We start from the raw sequence: 18777 nt of genomic DNA, 5'->3' as shown, positions 1-18777 counted from the left end.
TTCTCAATAAGTAGGCTACAATTTAAGTAAAACTATTTGAACCAAAAAATTCAAAACAAGTTTGATGTGGAATTGTTGTAATTGTACAAAATAGCCTGTTAGCTGTCACTTTTTATTGCAGTTTTCCCTTTCACATATTTTAGTAATCATCATCATAAATTCATAAACTCAATGATAACCGAATGATGAATCATTCAAAATTCAACCTGTGAAAACAGTTTTGAAATTGGACAATGGAAACATTACTTTAAAAACTTTTAACAGGCTCATTTTTTTCTTATATCAACTTTGTGTTCCATTTTTGGAACATAACTTGGTTAGACATATGCCTATAGCAATTTTACAGTCCAAATTATATATATAAAGTCCTTCCATTGGCCCTTTATTAATAAATCTTTTCTAATTTTCATTAAGTCAACTCAAGAACTTAATACAGCGAGAAAAGGTTCTTGGTAAGAATGACATTTTTATTTTAAAGTGCAGCAAATAACTTTAGAAGAATCTTTATTTTTAAGTGTAATATTTTCTCAATAAGTAGGCTACAATTTAAGTGAAACTATTTGCACCAAAAAATTCAAAACAAGTTTGATGTGGAATTGTTGTAATTATATGAAATAGCCTGTTAGCTGTCACTTTTTATTGCCGTTTTCCCTATCACATATTTTAGTAATCATCATCATAAATTCATAAACTCAATGATAACCGAATGATCATTCAAAATTCAACCTGTGAAAACAGTTGAATTGGACTCATTTTTTTCTTATATCAACTTATATTTATATCAACAATTTTGGAACACAAAGTTGGAACATAAATTGGTTAGACATATGGCTTTTATTTGATAGCAATTTTAGAGTCCAAATTATTTTAGGATATATATTTTGTATAAAATAAAAAATGCTCAGTTCCATACATTTGCTTTATAGAAAACGTAAACTTTCAATAATCTGCTGAGTGTCTTCTTTAAAAAGAGACCAATCTTAGGTCTATATTCTAAAGTATTCATAACAATCATTTAAATTCAGATCTATGGTCAATGGGGTGGGGGGGGGATATTTAACATGGTAAATAAAAACAAGTTGCATTTAGTATATTACACCAGGTGTGAACAAGCTCTGTGAGCATTGTTTCATCTGACTTCGAAATTCTGACTTGTTGAGAATCAACCCTAAATGAGGTTGTACAGCTATCAAATGGTCACCGTGGAGGTTTTTCCTGTAGAGCAGAAGGACGACTGCTGCCCCACATGCAGATGGAGCTCTTCCAGTGTCAGACATTCCATGAGCAGCTTGTAATATTTCCAACACTGGCTCAGTCATATCCTGACAGTCTTGCACACAGCTGCAGAGTACAGTAATACTGCCTTGAGGATGTGAGCACATTACAAAATGGGGCCCATTATGGTGAGAGAAAATATAGCAATCAAAACTGAATAAATTACAAATTAAAAGTTGCAGCACAAAACCCAAGGCAGCATGAGAGAAACAGCTGAAGTCTGCAAAAAGTACTGAGTTCCACTAATGTGATTTGTCATGTGGCTACAATGTTAGAAAAAACAGTAATTTTGGTTTTATATAGAGAAAATGGATAAATAAGCTTTTATTAGTTCTCTGGCCTGCATGGTTATATTTTGTTTCCCTTTGGTCATGTACTTAAGGGATTGTACTATAATAACAGTACAGTATATACTCTAAAATTACCGTATGTAAAAGCCACTAGGGATTTTATTGCTTGAATGGGCTTTTGTACACAATATATGAGCAAGGCTTCAGGCTCACCTAAATTTGTATGGACTTCATGCATAAGTTACGGTCATCTTTTTAACAATTATCAAACACCTACTTCTACAACAATGCAAAGTTACGCAGTGCCCTTGGCGAGGATTTGCAAGTAAGCTGAATTCCATTTGAATCCAAGCCTGCAGACAAAAAACCTGTCTGTTGTAGATAAAGACCTTCGCTGTTTAAATCCACTTCTTACAGCGTTATTGTCTGATGTCCTTCTCTACACCTGTGGATTAAATCTGTGAGGATGTCACCTCTGCTGAATGGCTTCAAGAGCACCTAATGAAGTGAACATGTGTCTTGTGTCATCAACAGAGCATTAAACACAACAAAGAGATAGATGAGTTCAACCTGAAGTGGCGCTGCGCACACCCAAAGCCACTTGAAGGCAAGCCTGCAACCGCTGGAAGTGGCTGTCATCTAGGCGCAGTTCCTGGAGAAGATATTGAAATTGTGCGGGGCCTCTGGATGGTGCTGTGAGCCCAGACACCTCGGCATTTGGCTTTCTGGCGTATTTGGGACTTCTCCAACATGGTTGATCTCCAACACGGTTGATGACAGAAAAATGGCAGAAAGAAATGTTGTTATTGTTGTTGTCAAACGCACAATATTTGCCTCAATTGTATCTTCTGCGCAAATTGAAAAAAATTCAACTAGAGCGGGGAATTTGCATGACGTCAATTGCGCAAGCCAATCAGCGAAGAGATTATTGACACGTCTTGACATCCTCAAGAAGCGCCGGAAGGAGCTGTCATCTAGGCGCAGTTCCTGGAGAAGACAGTGAAATTCACAGAGTTGTGCAGGCCTCTGGATGGTGCTGTGAACCCAGACACCTCGGCATTTGGCTTCCACAACAGGTACAGAGCAGGAATAGCACTTATCTCCAACATGGTTGATGACAGAAAAATGGCAGAAAGAAATGTTGTTATTAATGTTGTTGATTTTGATGTGCGCGAAGACACTCCTCATCACACGGTTTTATTCACGCAATTGATGCGAAAAATAAGTAATCCCACAAGTAATCTAGAGCGAGTAACGCAATGCAAATATTTGCTTCGCTTTTGCCGTACACATTACTCACTCTAGATTAAAAGAGCACTATTCGCTCTAGTTTACGTGTGGGATTCCTACTTGTTTTTCACATCACTTGTGCGAATAACAGGAAATATGTCACCTCCACTAGTGGAGCTAGCTACAGCAATGGCCACTGGGCATGCGTACATCAATATTGTGTCATTTAATTACTGTATTTGCATTATTGTAAGGGTAGGTTTAGGGTTGGGGTAGGTGTAGATGTTAGTAAAACACAATCTGATATGTAGTCATTTTATTAATTGTTATGCTGATGTAATGGAGGCCAGCTAGTCGTGGCTGTGCAAGTAAACCTCACTCCACTGATCTCAAGATATGCTCTAGTGACTGACGCTAGAGGTTGCAGCCTTTAGCCTCCTTGTTAGAGCGTCCGACTCCCACGCCGGACACCCAGGTTTGAGGCCCGTGCAGAGTGGGGTGAGTAGGACCTGGGTAGAGGGGTGACATTGGTGCCGTGACCCGGATTCGAATGGGGGTTGCAGCCTTTAGCCTCCTTATCTGACTCCCATGTGGAGGGGCTACACTAGTGCCGTGACCCGGATGGGAGTGAGGTTTAGGGGGGTGAGTGTAACATAACTGTATATGTATAACTTATAACTTACATAAGTGTAACTCTTCGCTGATTGGCTTGCGCGACAATGCACCATGCAAATTTTCCACTTAAGTTGAATTTTTTCAACTTGCATGGAAGACGCGATTGAGGCAAATACAGCGCGTTTGCAGCAATCGATTTCTCCCACTTCACATAATTTGCATAATCCGGTGCGAATTCGCATCCATTCACGTCTTTGCATTGACTTTGCATGTAATCTACTCGCGCAAATAATTAAAGGTGCCCTAGAATCAAAAATTGAATTTACCTTGGCATAGTTGAATAACGAGTTCAGTACATGGAACAGACATACACTGAGTTTCAAAATCCATTGTTTCTTCCTTCTTATGTAAATCTCATTTGTTTAAAAGACCTCCAAAGAACAGGCGAATCTCAACATAAAACCGACTGTTACGTAACAGTCGGTATCATTAATATGTAAGCCCCCAATATTTGCATATGCCAGCTCATGTTCAAGGCATTACACAAGGGCAGCCAGTATTAACGTCTGGATCTGTGCAGAGCTGAATCATCAGACTAGAAAGCAAGCAAGAACAATAGTGAAAACTGGCAGATGGAGCAATAATAACTGACATGATCCATGATTACATGATATTTTTAGTGATATTTGTGAATTGTCTTTCTAAATGTTGCGTTAGCATGTTGCTAATGTACTGTTAAATGTGGTTAAAGTTACCATCGTTTCTTACTGTATTCACAGAGATAAGAGAGCCGTCGCTATTTTCATTTTAAACACTTGCAGTCTGTATAATTCATAAACACAACTTCATTCTTTATAAATCTCTCCAACAGTGTGTAATGTTAGCTTTAGCCACGGAGCACCATCAAACTCATTCAGAATCAAATGTAAACATCCAAATAAATACTGTACTCACATGATCCGAAGCATGCATGCAACATGCATGACGAATATCTTGTAAAGATCCATTTGAGGTTTATATTAGCTGTGTGAACTTTTTTTATGCACTGTTTTATAGTCGAGAGCTCGGGGGGGCAGGGAGTGCGTGATTTAAAGGGGCCGCAGCCTGAATCGGTGCATAGTTAATGATGCGCCAAAATAGGCAGTTAAAAAAATTAATTACAAAAAATCTATGGGGTATTTTGAGCTGAAACTTCACAGACACATTCAGGGGACACCTTAGACTTATATTACATCTTGTGAAAGAACGTTCTAGGGCAAATTTGTTGTTGAACACACCAAGACAATTGCGCAATATGTATGACTCAGTTTAGGGCTCTATACTCTTTCATTTCTATGGTATCTGCAAACAGTGATTGACTGTTGCACAACTGTAATCTAATTAAAGTTAGCAGTTAGGCTTTTTCCAATAGTAGAGCCATTGTAGAGCCTCATATCTCCCAAAAATAAGACCATCTCTGGCAGACTGATCAGTGTGCAAAGCAGATGGTCTGTATGGAAGTAGAAATATGTGGAAATGTTGTTTTAATTCAGCCATATTTGAACCAGAAACAGTTTCAGAAGAAGAAGTGGAAGAGTGAATAATACAGCCTCATCTACAAGTTGACATATCAGAATGGTAATGCGTTTTATGTATCGCTTTCTACAACATCAGACACATAACGGTAATTGATATGACTGGCCCCACTTCTATTCGGCACCACTCAAAAACTTTGGTCTGGAACAGGTATTTGTATCGAAAATTATTTTCTGAAAACATACCGAACCGTGACTTCAAAACCAGGGAGCGTACCAAACAGTCATTTTGTGTACTGTATTATTATTCCCCTAGTAGACCAGCCAAATTATACAAAGAGTCTTAGTGCTGCTGGACTAAACATCAGAATGCTGCTCAGCCAATCAGATTTGAACTGTTGTATAATAATGTTATTAGTTCAAGAGCATTGTCTACATTTGTCACAAAGAATACACAGGAGACGTGACTGCAAAGATATTTGCTGCACAGATTGACTGTTTTATTCCATATGCCATGCCTGAGCAGCTTTTGCTGGAATCAGCCCCAGCTTTCCAGAACCCAAGGCCTCATGGAGGAATGTAAAACAGGTGCCATGCCATTGGTTCCCCCCACAGTGGGGGAGTAAGAAAAACTCCCACCCACACAGGAGCCCGGGCTTGACTGACAGCACATCACATTCTTCGGCCAGCTGTGTCTTCTGCTGATTTTCCATAAAAAAAATTCCCAAGAGACACTGAGAAAGAGATGCTCACCATCACAGCAAAAATCACCCGAAAGAGTAACACATGTCTGACCACACACACGCGAGTGTAAGCTTTGCTGTGGTTTTCTTCTCTTCACACCTTACTTATTGCATTTTAAAGCTTATTCAGGTCTTTTCTTCAGACATATTGCAATGCACCATCCTATTAATAGCAGTTAGAAGAGAAAAAGATGGAAAATGTTGCCAAGAATGCATATTTTCTAAAGAGAATTAAACTACCCTATTTCTCGCCTTGATCCACGTGTGTTTCCTCACAGTTCTCTTTCCTCTGGTATGACCTAAGCCATGTAGGAGACTTTTGGCAGGGGATTTAAAGAGTTGAACTGCTATTTGAATCAGCACCAAAGCCTCAGAGATTACCATAATTCCTCTTGGAATAAAACTGCCAACTGCACGCTTGTGTTTCTGATGATATGACCTTCGTTCCTGACTCTCGATGATTCTCATGTCTACATAAGCATTTCAGTTACTAAAACAAAGCACCAAACAAATTGCGTGTTTTGGGTTTATTGTGTGCGAGTGTGTGCATATATTTCTACAGGAACTTAAAGCTTAGAGAGAAAAGGTGATTTAGACTTAAAGCAGTGTTTCTTAACCTTTTTCACTAAATGGCCCTGTGTTGTCTAACGTTATTCGAAGGCCCCCACAATTAGGCCAAGAAATGTTTGGTTAATGAAGAAGAGGTAAGGGGGGCAGTGACCGAAGTGGACAGGCCCCCTTGTGGTGCCAATACCGAGTATCTCAGTGGCATTCTTAACTTGTTTGGCTTCATACTGTCAGAAGCTAATATTTTGACGCCCACAACACACTGTGATCTTCATTACCCACCGCTGAACCGTTTTTTTTACAAGATGTAATATAAGTCTAAGGTGTCCCCTGAATGTGTCTGTGAAGTTTCAGCTCAAAATACCCCATAGATTTTTTTTTAATTAATTTTTTTAACTGCCTGTTTTGGGGCATCATTAACTATGCACCGATTCATGCTGTGGCCCCTTTAAATCGCGCGCTCCCTGCCCCCTCTGAGCTCTCGACTGTAATACAGTGCATTTACAAAGTTCACACAGCTAATATAACCCTCAAATGGATCTTTACAAGATGTTCGTCATGCATACTGCATGCATACATCGATTCCTGTGAGTATAGTATTTATTTGGATGTTTACATTTGATTCTGAATGAGTTTGATAGTAGCTATAGGTTGCAGCTAACGGGCTAAAGCTAACATTACACACTGTTGGAGAGATTTATAAAGAATGAAGATGTGTTTATGAATTATACAGACAACAAATGGCTGGTAAGGACTACAACGAGCTTCTTCCTGGGTTAGTACATCACTAACCCTAAAGTTTACATAAACCCCGCCCCTGAGAACATGCAACAAAGGGGGTGAGGCCATGTTTGGCTGCTTTAGAGAAGAGGAACAGTTGTTGTAGTAGAGTGTTGTTACCATGCCATCATTTTACAATCATTAAACAAGGGTCAATTCAATGCTGGATTTGCACAAAAGATTAACATGACGGCACATGCTAGTCAATGAGTTGAATCAACTCCACTGCAACTATAAATGTATCCACTAACCATTCAGATACATTCTAAAAGTTGTAATGTCTTCCTGAATCTCTCCAACAGTATCTGACTCCGGTTTGAACAATGTAAGGCTGAACAACGTTACTGACAATCGTCATTTTGGCTGCGTGAGATTCTCCAGCTTTGTTAAGCAACCGAATCGTGAGCTGTTAAAGCTCCACCCTCTTCTGGAAAGCAGTCTGGGAGCAGCAGCTCATATGCATTTAAAGGGACACACAAAAAAACGCTGTGTTTTTGCTCACACCCAAATAGGGGCAATTTATGTAATATTTTACATAAACTATGTAAATAATTTGACAAGCTGTAATAAATGATCTGTGGGGTATTTTGAGCTGAAACTTCACAGACACATTCTGGGGACACAAGAGACTTACATTAAATTACATCTTGTAAATGGGCATCATAGGTCCTCTTTAAAACATCTTCTTTTGTGTTCAACAGAACAAAGAAACTCAAACAGGTTTGGAACAACTTAAGGGTGAGTAAGCGACGACAGAATTTTAATTTTTGGGTGAACTATCAACTGTATCTAACCGCAACACCATGCTGCAACAACTTGAGACTGTCTACTTGACATGACAATGCAAATGTTACAAATCCATGATCATCACCATGAGCACTAATATGAGCATCAATGATTACAATGGGTTATATTTGCTTTTGACGCATTGTGTGGCGCCACTTGTGTCTGGTGTATACATGTTGTTTTGGTAGTTGTGATATTTGTAGAAGTAGATTCATTGCTTTACTTTTATTTACTTTTACCTGGCACTGGCAGTCCTTTCACAAACGTGCACATACTTAGCGCAAAATTCATTCATATTTTTGAACAGCTGATTCTTAAATTGCGCCATCTAGCTGTATTCCACAACAACAACCTGATAACAGACCACTCAAGTGGGTACTCAGAGATCTTGAGGTAATAAAATATGTCAGCTATAATTTTTGTGTTCAGTTATTTACTTATGTGGCATGGAGCCACATAATATCGGGATAAATTTGCAGTTGGGTTTTTTATCACCCTGAAGAGGTTTCTTTTGCATAATAATCTGCTGACTGTACACTATCCCAAGATTTGCCGTGCCCCCCTTAGGGTGCATGTTCCCCAGTTTGGCAGCTACTGCCTTAGTGGACCCCGGGCCCCTGGTGCTCTTTAATAGTACTGACTTAAAGGGATAGTTCACATCACTCCAAACCTGTAAGATTTATTTTGTGGAACACAAAAACAGAAGTTCCAGTGAAAGTGGATGCGTATCAAGGGCTAAATATATACGAGAAAATAAAAATATATATTAGTAATATATATGTATGAGTAAATATAAACAAAAAAATATATATGAGTAAAAGATGGCAAGATTTTTATTTTTAGGTGAAGTATTCAAAAAAAACATGACCATAAATATAATACAAATGAATTTAAAAAAAAATGAATAAACATAAAAAAGCATTTTTTTTTTCCTCAGGTGCTCATACAAAAGAAATGTATTATTTTCTCATATCAATATTTAATACAGTATCTCATAATCTCATTAATCATAAGAATGTCATATAAACAAATATGGAATTTCAAACATAATATAATTTCAAACCATAAATTTCAAATTCAACAAATCATCCATGTTCAGTCACATATCGTACCCTATTTTTTTTTTTTTTTTCTCTCTCTTTGTCTGCAGAGATGCCTCAAAGGATCACTCTCATGTTTTGATCTCTCACTCTGCCACCTTTCCAGCTATGAAATTGCCCCTGATCTCAAAGCCCATTGCCTCACGACCCAACCTGCTGCTGTGCAACAATGCTCATATTCACAGCCTTCAGACAGCAAATTGCTTCTCTCATTCCTCACCACGCCCTGTGCTCTCAGACACCTGCAAAACGAACCCTGCTGGAAATTTCACTACAAATTACCCTGTGTCTGCTCAATCCCCCAGGGAGAAGAAAACCCCCTATTCTCTCCAGCGCCCGTCGTAACCATGCTTATCCAACACACATACATGCATAGTAAATTATGATAAATAAACACCTGAATTAAATCAACATCATATGCAACATGAGCTGTGATTAACGTAATACATATGTATGCATATATATGTTTATATAACCTATATGTATGCATTCCCATGAACTAAGCCTGAAATTGTGCAAGAAAGTTTCAAGGGACAAATGAAAGCAATACCTAAGGCGTACTGTAAATAACAATCTACAGTACATGGAATGCTTTCATTTATCTGCAACTTTAGGATAAGGCTGCCCTCTGGTGGACATCGCACTAAACCATCAAACTATATGCAAACGAAGGAGTTTGAGGCAAAACTGCCAGAAAGATGAGTGTTGAAAGCTCCTTGGAAAAAGGATTAGGGCTGTTTTGTGGCCACACGGCATTCTGCCAACCGCACAAGTGAGCAAAGTCTTTAAAGCCACAGAGCTTGAATCTCTTCACTGTTTTTACTCAATGCAGATGCTTCAGATTGAGTGATTTGACCAACAAGTACACAAAATCGACCATAAGAAAACAAAGCACAACACAACACACACAAACGGCTACTTGATCCTATTTCGGACCCTTCAAAACAAGATCTCGCATAGGCCTGATGTGAGTTTATCTATGCCAATGAAACATTCTAGACTTTTAAATATAAAGGTTCCAAAAAAGGACAATTTTTTAATAATCTAAAGAAACTTTTTCCTCTATAAAGAAGCTTTTTATTCCATGGATGTTAAAGTTTCTTCATGGATAAGAGTGTATGCATGTTTTTAATAGATTTACAGATTCTTTCAGGACTGTAAAACACTCAGAATAAACACAAAGGGAGGTTCTTCTCAGCACAAGTCTGTCTGTATTATACTGTAAGTCTAACCAGCATTCAAAATTTGAGATAATATTCCTAAATCTGAGATAATGCAGAAATCAAACAGATCACATCAGAACTTGCTCTGGGAGTGTTAAGGTTTGCGTAATAACTGCGGTTTGGGTTTGCAGACAAAGAAAGGGGTGGTCCTCCTCAACCCCAGTCTGTGCTGCAGCAGCCGAGACACAGACGGAGAGAAGGCACAGGGCCAAAGCTGTGGGGCCTGGAGCAGGATCACAGCAGAATCTGTTTCTGTGAGCTGTGCCTGTAAGATGAAGCTTTCAGGTTGTGAGATCACATGGGACTGAGTCTAAACAGCTGTTGAACAAACGCTAACAATACCGTTTTTTTCCTTTCTTCCTGTTCTTTTGATTTTTAACACTATAAAATCAAACCCACGTTGACTGTTTCGGTATTGATATTTCAATAAAGTAGCACATTTGAACTAATAAACATTTTTTTTCGTATTCGATATACCAGTGTTGGGGAAAGTTACTTTTAAAATTAATGCTTTACAATACTGTGTTACTTAGTTACATTTTATGGAAAATAATAATGCATTACATTACTTTTGCGTTATTTTTTCTTTATTACTTTTTTGCGTTTGTGTTTATAACAACAAAAAAGTTATATTTTTGGCAAATGTAAAAGTACTTTCACAACAAAAGTGAAATGAATAAGCCTCAGGCTGAAGGAAATACAAATTCACACCTATAAAGTAGAGAGTGCAGCTCAAACAAACAAACCTTTCAGCTGTGCTGCCATTCTGGAATACAGAAGAACAGGATGCAGGAGAAGAGATGAGTAAATGTATGCTCACATTTAATCTAAAACTACTCTAGAATAACCATCATGTTCACACACAACACCTCTGCACTTACTCCCCATTTCTCTCAACATGGGGACAGCTGTGAGTCAATATATTGGAAAACAAAGTAACTTGCGTTACTTAAAAGTAATTCAGATATTTTGTTGTAAATTTAAAAGTAACTCTTTACTTTACTAGTTACTTGAAAAAAGTAATCTGATTACATAACTGATGTTAATGCGTTACTCCTAACACTGGATATTATCTGCCTTAAGTTTTCTATATATGAACAAAAATAGAATTGTTTAATCCCGCCATAACCTATTACTGAAAAAAACGAGTATTTAGGCAAATTTGAGGAAAAAAATGTATAGAATATAATTTCAACATTATTTTTAGTGGGTAAATAGTGAACAATCAGTAGGTACACACCAAAAAAAATCATTACTTGAAATAAAAAAAAAAAATTTTTTTTCCCCAGCTAGTTGCAATGGCAACATTTTGTTTCATCAACTTGATGAACTAAAAAAATATATATATATAACAGACATGATAAAAACTTATAAAGATGACAAAAATTTCTACAATTTTAAAAAGAAATTGTAAAATGGCAAATATATAAATAAAAACAAATTATTGATATCTCAATTATCTCAATAATACTAACTCTATTATTGTGTTGTACACACAAATGTGGAAAGAGAAAGAAAACAGGACACTGAAAGAAGACTTGGAACAGAAGTGCAAAAAGACTGGAAACACATGGTGTACGGAAAAATAGCTGCTGTGGGTAGAGACAATTTGTTGGTGGCCTATTGCCTGCTAGATAAGGCCCAAACATGATAAGCCAGTTCCTCTAAAACAAGTAAAAAACATTTTGAAAAATGTAAAAAAAATAAAATAAAAATAAAAAAAAGAAAGAAAGAATCAGATTAATTTAAAGGTGCAGTAAGTGATTCCTGAGAATCAGTTGAACAGTATATTTGAAATCAACCCAAAAAAACACACCCCTCCCTTCTTTGCTCCGCCCCCAAAATGCACAAATGCGCAATGCAAGAGTGGATGTCTCTTTATCATAGCAAAACAAAAGCGAAGCAAAATAAAGCTTAGTGAAACATAAAGACGACGAACACACAACAAGAACAAAAAATGAACATACAGTACACAAGTGTATAAAAGCAAGAGTTCGTTGTTAGTCGCCAGTAGCACAAACTCAAAAACTGTCCGTGACTCCTCACATAAAACAGCTATTTCTTTAAAAGAAGACTCCAAATATAACTCGCTCCAGAATGAATGTAATGCAGAACATGTTGAAGATCGGCACCCAGGCACACAAAAGAATGTTACTAGACGCAGAGACATCTCTATTGACGTACATTCAAATAGAATGACCTTGTCCTCGTCTGTCTAATCCGCATTTTTAGCGCACTGTGGACGCTCTGGGAGAATCTGTTCAACAATCTCAGTCTCGGCAACACTTTTCTTTATTGGAGCTTTGTATAAGAACTACTACGTGTATCAATACAATAACATCATCTTGAGAATACCACGCAAATGTAGGCTCCAGTCGAAGGTATCTGTAAATAATGGTAAACCTAGACCTAACGCTGCGCAAGTACTTTTCCTCTAAATGGTGTCGACAGTAACAAATAACTGAAAAGTTTAAACACTGTGTATATTGGGTTTGTACAGCTTATTAATATAAGACATCAGACACTCAAAATTCAAGATACTTGAAACATTAGGCCTATAGGCTGCTTTTGGTGACACGATTGGAGAGAAAATGGTTAACTCTTTATAATAAGGTTCATTTGTTAACATTAGTTAATGTTTTACCTAACATGAACTAACCATGAGCAATACATTTATTACTATATTTATTCATCTTTGTTAACATTAGTTAATAAAAATACAGCTGTTTATAGTTTGTTAGCTACTTCACAGTGCATTAACTAATGTTAACAAATACAACTCTTGGTTTTAATAATGTATTAGTATGTTGATGCTGTAGAAGTGCAGTTCATTATTAGTTCATGTTAACTAATGAACCTTATTGTAAAGTGTTACCAAAAAATGATTGAAAATCTGCTCAGGCCCATGTTTTCCTGTCATGAGGAACATTTTAAATTGTTTCCTTATTGGTAAATGACAGAGGAGCTCCACGCCACGGCTGAATTACAGATGCCATTTGAAGACACATTTTTCCCTATTCAACCATATGTAGGCAATAGCATACTTTACCTTCAGCTTTCAGACCATTAATTCAATACAAAACTTTTCCGTTTTTGTTTTATTTGAAAATGTTTAATTCACTCGCCCACTGGCCATCCCCATGCAATACACATCTGTAAGAAAAATCAGTAGGCCTACTCCGATTCGAAAGTTTTAATACCGCAACTCAAAGGTTAAAATGTATCTATCTGCCCATGAGCTTAGTTCTTGGTTTTATTGCACTTCTAATGACTGAACAAATAGTTATTTAACACACATCCATTCTTTGGCACTGCTGGCACTATAGTGCCTTTCCATATGAAAAAAAAAGAAAGAAAAGAAAAACAATTTGGCAATAGTGTTCTGAAAAAATTAAAACAAAGAAATAGATACAAATTTGAGTTAGCATAAAATACCATTCAGTCACAATTTAACCTTTTTGCTTTTCCTTCGTTGCATTAATTTCATCAAGCATTGATATACAAAGACATGACCACAACAGTATGATCAATTTTATGAGAAAAGCTAAGATATGTTTCATAATGAGTTTTTTTTTTCCTTTTCTTTCTCCACAAAGAAAAACTGTTATAACAATTTCATAATTCATTTAAATAAAAGCACCCATGAAACCAATAACAACAGTTTCAATGCTTCGAGTGTAAAGTGCAAGCAGACTAACACTCAGTTTATAATCTCATCTGTAAATTGTCTCTTTAAATGTACCTTCATGCAAATGAAATTAAAGGCATAGTTCACCTAAAATGAAAACTTCTGTCATCATATGCTCACCCTCATGTCGCTCCAAACTTGTTTCTGTGGAACACAAATTTTGAATGATGTGCTGTTTGCTCTTTTTACAGGCAAAAGAAATTGGGATAGTGTGCAATATTAGTCTTTTGTACCTAAAACTTACCTTTTTTATTATGGGTGATCAATTTACCATAATATTTGTGTCTACAAAGACTTGTAGATGTAGTCAACGTGTAATACTAAGTTTATCTGCAAAGTACCAAAGAAAATTATAGGCATCAAACCAAATCTCAAAGGCTATACACACACACATACAAATCATTATTTTCCATTGTTATACTTGCTTTTTCTCAAGGTGGTTTCCGATTATATTCCCAGGGTTCACTGAGCTGACGCTCACCCCTGTATTGTTTGAGGTAGGCACAGATATGTTGACCACTCCATTGTCCACTACAGATTCACCACTCTCTTGAGTTTTAAAATATACCACATAGAATATTGGTAGGACAATGCCAATGAGTAACATGGCAACTACAGCGTTCCACCACTGGATCCCCCAGTCCGCACCATAGCTGCGCAAGCGCTGGCTTCTCCATCCCCATCGTCTGGATACTCTGGAATCACCAGAAAATACCTCTTCTGAGGGGTCTGTGCTTTGGATCAGACGCTCAATGTCACTGTCCACCTCTTTAAGGTAATTGGTGTACTCCTGCACCTGAGGTCTTCCCGAGACGCTCGCTTCAGTGCTGTTTGATAATGCTGCATCATGGGACGGTCTTTGCTGGGGGTTCCTGAGCTCAGAGTTGGCCTCGGTTAACAGACTATGCTTCTTAACAGGGATTTTGATGGACTTCAGTGCATACATATCCTGCTCTTGAAAAAGGTTGTTCACTCTTTTTATGTCAGCCACCTGAAACCGTAAAGAATGATTATTTTTAAAGGATTAGTTCACTTCAGAATTAAAATTCCATGATAATTTACTCACCCCCATGTCATCCAAGATGTTTATGTCTGTCTTTCTTTGGCCGAAAATAAATTGAGGAAAACATTGCAGGATTTTTCTCCAAATAGTGGACTTCAACGGCTACCAATGGGTTCAAGGTCCAAATTGTAGTTTCAGTGCAGCTTCAAAGGGCTCTACACGATCCCAGGCGAGGACTAAGGGTCTTAACTAGCGAAACGATTGATAATTAAAAAAAAAAAAAAAAATGACGTATACAGTACTGTGCAAAAGTCTTAGGCACGTCAGTATTTTCACCCCCCAAAAAAGGTTTTAAGCCAGTAATTTATATCTTTTGCTGTAGTGTGTCAATAGGAAATATCCGTTCACATTTCCAAACATTCATTTTGCCATTAATTGTAATAATCCAGTAAGATTTTTGAATACACAATAAGACTGATCCACATGGAGATCAGAGCTCACCATCATCAAATCCGTCTGTGATTACATGAAGAAACATATGAAACTGAGACAAACCAAATCCAGAAGAACTGTGGCCATGTGGCCTGGACAAGAGCTGTTTTAAATGCAAAGGGTGGTCACACAAAATATTGTTTTGATTTAGTTAATATAAGTTAATTGATAAATAAAATCTATTTATAACAGTATTTTTAAAAAACATCCTCACTTTACAGCATTTTAACACAAGGGTGCCTAAAACTCTCCTGGATTCAGTTTGTCTCACTTTCATCTGTTTCTTCATGTAATCACAGACGGATTCAATGATGGTGAGCACCAGCTTTTGTCAGACTCCTTGTGTGTTCAAAAATCTCACTGGATTATTACAATTAATGGCAAAATGAATGTTTGGAAATGTGAACGGATACTTCCTATTTACACACTACAGCAAAAGATATAAATAACTGGCTTAAAACCTTTTTTGGGGGGTAAAAAATTCTGACGTACCAAAGACTTTTGCACAGTACTGTATATATATGTATACTTTTTAACCTCAAATGCTCAACTTGCACTAGCCCAGTAAAGTCCACTATATGGAGAAAAATCCTGGAATGTTTTCCTCAAAAACCTTACTTTCTTTTCGACTGAAGAAAGAAAGACATAAACATCTTGGATGACATGGGGGTGAGTAAATTATCAGGAAATTTTCATTCAGAAGTTAATTGATCCTTTAAGGGCCTAAAATCATACAACATACACAATTCTGTACAATATAATGTTAATGAGCATGAGAAGGACCTACATAATCAAACAAAATACCTTGCATCCATACTGAAGGGCCAGTTTGTTGAGATTGTCCTCATGGGAAATGTCCCGTTCTAGTAAAAGCATTTCTCCCACTCTTTCTCTCTCCCGTGAAGATGACTCTCGGCTCCGTGGCCGGAGCTCCATGACATTGAATTCCTCATCCTCAGATGATGCTTCCGGTTCTTCTTGTCTGTGTCTGAACATGTACACTTGGCCATCCGCACTGGCATGTACATCCACAGGAGCCTGAAAGGCTCGAGGGAGAGGATCTCCACGCCGCATCACTGCAACAAGACAAATTCCTAAAAGAATAAATATGACCTTACATTTACATTTTGTTTGAAATAAATTAACACTTTATTAAGCAAGGATGCATTAAAATGATCAAGAGTGACAGTAAAGACATTTACAATGCTAAAAAGATGTAAAAAAAAAAAAAAAAAAAAAAAGTATTGTGGTCTCCACAAAAATAGGTTTTCAACATTGATAATCATTAAAAAATATATATTTCTTGAGTAACAAATCAGCCCTTTATGGATCATAAGTTATATTTTTATTATTAGAAATGTATCTAAGGCAAGGCAATTTTATTTGTATAGCACATTTCATACACAATGGTAATTCAAAGTGCTTTACATAAAGAAGAATAATAAAAATGGAACATAAGGAATAAAAATAACAGTAAAAACAGAGAAATTTGCTATCTGGATGAAAGAGCTAGGAAGTTTCAGGGAGTTTTTTATTTTTGTTGTTGTTGTTGTCTGTCAGAGTGGATCTAAACAGATCTATCAATAAGAATGGATCTAAATGGATCTTTCTCACATGACAGGACTGCTGTCTAGCTCTACCTGTTAAGGCACTTCAAACTGAGTCTCAATCTCCCTTTTGCCAAGACATCTCAAACTGCGCCACATAGATTTTTTAAATTTTTGTTATATGAAATGAAGGTCACATTAAAACTTTACTGGAAACATTTTCCATACCTTCAAGAATTGTATTTTATATTTTAATTATATTTTTATATTTTACTTTATATCTTTACTTTCTCAGAACCTCAATCACTTGTAAACAGAACACTATTATTGCACACCATTTCCAGGAATTTTCCAGTAATCAAGCAGTAATTATGTCATATTATGAAAAGATGTGACTGTGAAAATTTTATTTGTGTGTACATAAATACATAAAAATGTAATAACACTATAAAATTAGAATTTGCATTTCCATCACTGTTATTTTTTAATACAAAATGCTATTAAACACAACAAATTATTTAAATTGCTCTGGAAATGACATGTGGGAAATTGTCATGACTAAAAACATAAAAAAAAAAATTCTTGTGTGTATAGAAATTGAAAGTAACTAACATATTAAGGGTGTGATACATGTGTTGTTAAGAATAAGATTAAATTTATTTTCTACAGGACCAAAAGTACCTGTAGTTGAAGAACCAAGACCCAACTTTTAATTTTAATAACCACTGCAGAGAAACAGCAGTCTAATGCAGTCAGTTCATCATTGCAGGCAGAAATCGTTTTTATTTTAATAAAAAGTTTCTAACATAAAGTGAGAAACATACTGCAGGATGTAAACATCACAAAACATTGTATTATTATAGCCTTCTACTTACTTCAGGCAAATCAGAGTTGAGCTGATTATTATCTGACTGCACACACCCGTTACATGAAATAACATTGTCTGAAACGTTTTCCCCCTCACATTTCACAGAACACAACTAAAAAAAATCAACAAAACATAACTTAGGTTTGTTAAGAATAGAAAAATGGAGTATGTGTACAGTAAACACTTATAAAGGTTACAGTAGCCAACACTAGTCGTAACGTTCAGTTAGTTTTATGGTTTCAACTTCGAAGTTAAAGTCTGCTTTTCCACCATTTTCCGAGTTACTGACTACAACACTCACCTTTCTAGACGAAAACAGCAACATTGTGCCGACAAATATATCCCAAAGTGTCATTTTAGAAACTTCATACCGCAACCGAGTTTGATAGTGCCGTCGAGGGATCAAGTGTTGATTGACAGGTCCTCCAGCCAATCAGCTCGTTGAAGAAGGCGAGTTCTCTACGCTGTCTGTTACATAAGAGGTTGCGTGAGCGATACTTTTCGCAGATAATATAAGACATCTTTGTTTCGAAGTGAAAAAAACTGGTTTCAGGCGTTTAAAATGTATAATGGTAAAGTGACATGGTGGATTACCTGGACTGACTAATGGTTTCCCAAGACTATAAAGTTTCTCTCAATGTTAAGTGTGGTTGAGAACACGGAGTCTCTTACGTGTCACGACAGGATGTAGTAATTCTCAGAAGGTGAGACCTGTAAGTGTAGTCTAGTTGGCTATCACTTACGGGTATGCATATTTTATGACATTTTTCAACAAATGTTACCACTAGGGTTATATAGGCCTCTTTCTTTGATTAATAGAAAGTTAGTACAGCAGTGATTTGAAATAGAAATATTTTGGAACACTGTAAAAGTCTCTTCTTTTTTTTATCAGTAATGCATGTATTATTTCTTTATTTTTTCAAACTTTATTCTGCAGAACCCAAAAGAAGATATTTTTAAGAAAGAAACACTTTGGTTACCATTGACTTACACTGTGTGGAAATGTTTCTCAAAATATCTTCCACAGAAGAAAGAAAGTCATACAGGTTTGGAATG

The 18777-nt window shown here is 36.7% G+C and overlaps 1 protein-coding gene across 9 annotated transcripts in view; it reads right to left on the bottom strand.

The window, feature by feature from the left end:
• The window catches only part of lysmd4 (LysM, putative peptidoglycan-binding, domain containing 4), a 48553-nt gene extending 30141 nt beyond the window's left edge, over positions 1-18412 (bottom strand). For 3 of the 9 annotated variants that reach the window (XM_067390451.1, XM_067390452.1, XM_067390454.1), the window contains exons 1-4: positions 18023-18379; positions 16111-16400; positions 14056-14802; positions 13899-13955 (exon numbers count right to left, since the gene is read on the bottom strand). In XM_067390451.1, coding sequence (XP_067246552.1) covers positions 14227-14802; positions 16111-16380 — 846 coding nt within the window. In that variant the 5' untranslated portion in view covers positions 16381-16400; positions 18023-18379 and the 3' untranslated portion in view covers positions 13899-13955; positions 14056-14226. Of the gene's footprint in view, positions 1-6660; positions 13956-14055; positions 14803-16110; positions 16401-17728; positions 17834-18022 lie in introns of those variants that run through there. The other 6 variants (XM_067390450.1, XM_067390453.1, XM_067390457.1 and 3 more) reach the window with 6 other exon arrangements.
• Between the last annotated feature and the right edge of the window lie 365 nt (positions 18413-18777).

The sequence above is a fragment of the Chanodichthys erythropterus genome, chromosome 7 (assembly GCF_024489055.1).
Source record: "Chanodichthys erythropterus isolate Z2021 chromosome 7, ASM2448905v1, whole genome shotgun sequence".
Taxonomy (NCBI): Eukaryota; Metazoa; Chordata; class Actinopteri; order Cypriniformes; family Xenocyprididae; genus Chanodichthys; species Chanodichthys erythropterus.
The sequence above is the reverse complement of the archived record's forward strand: the minus strand, read 5'-3'. Positions and strand labels throughout refer to the sequence as shown.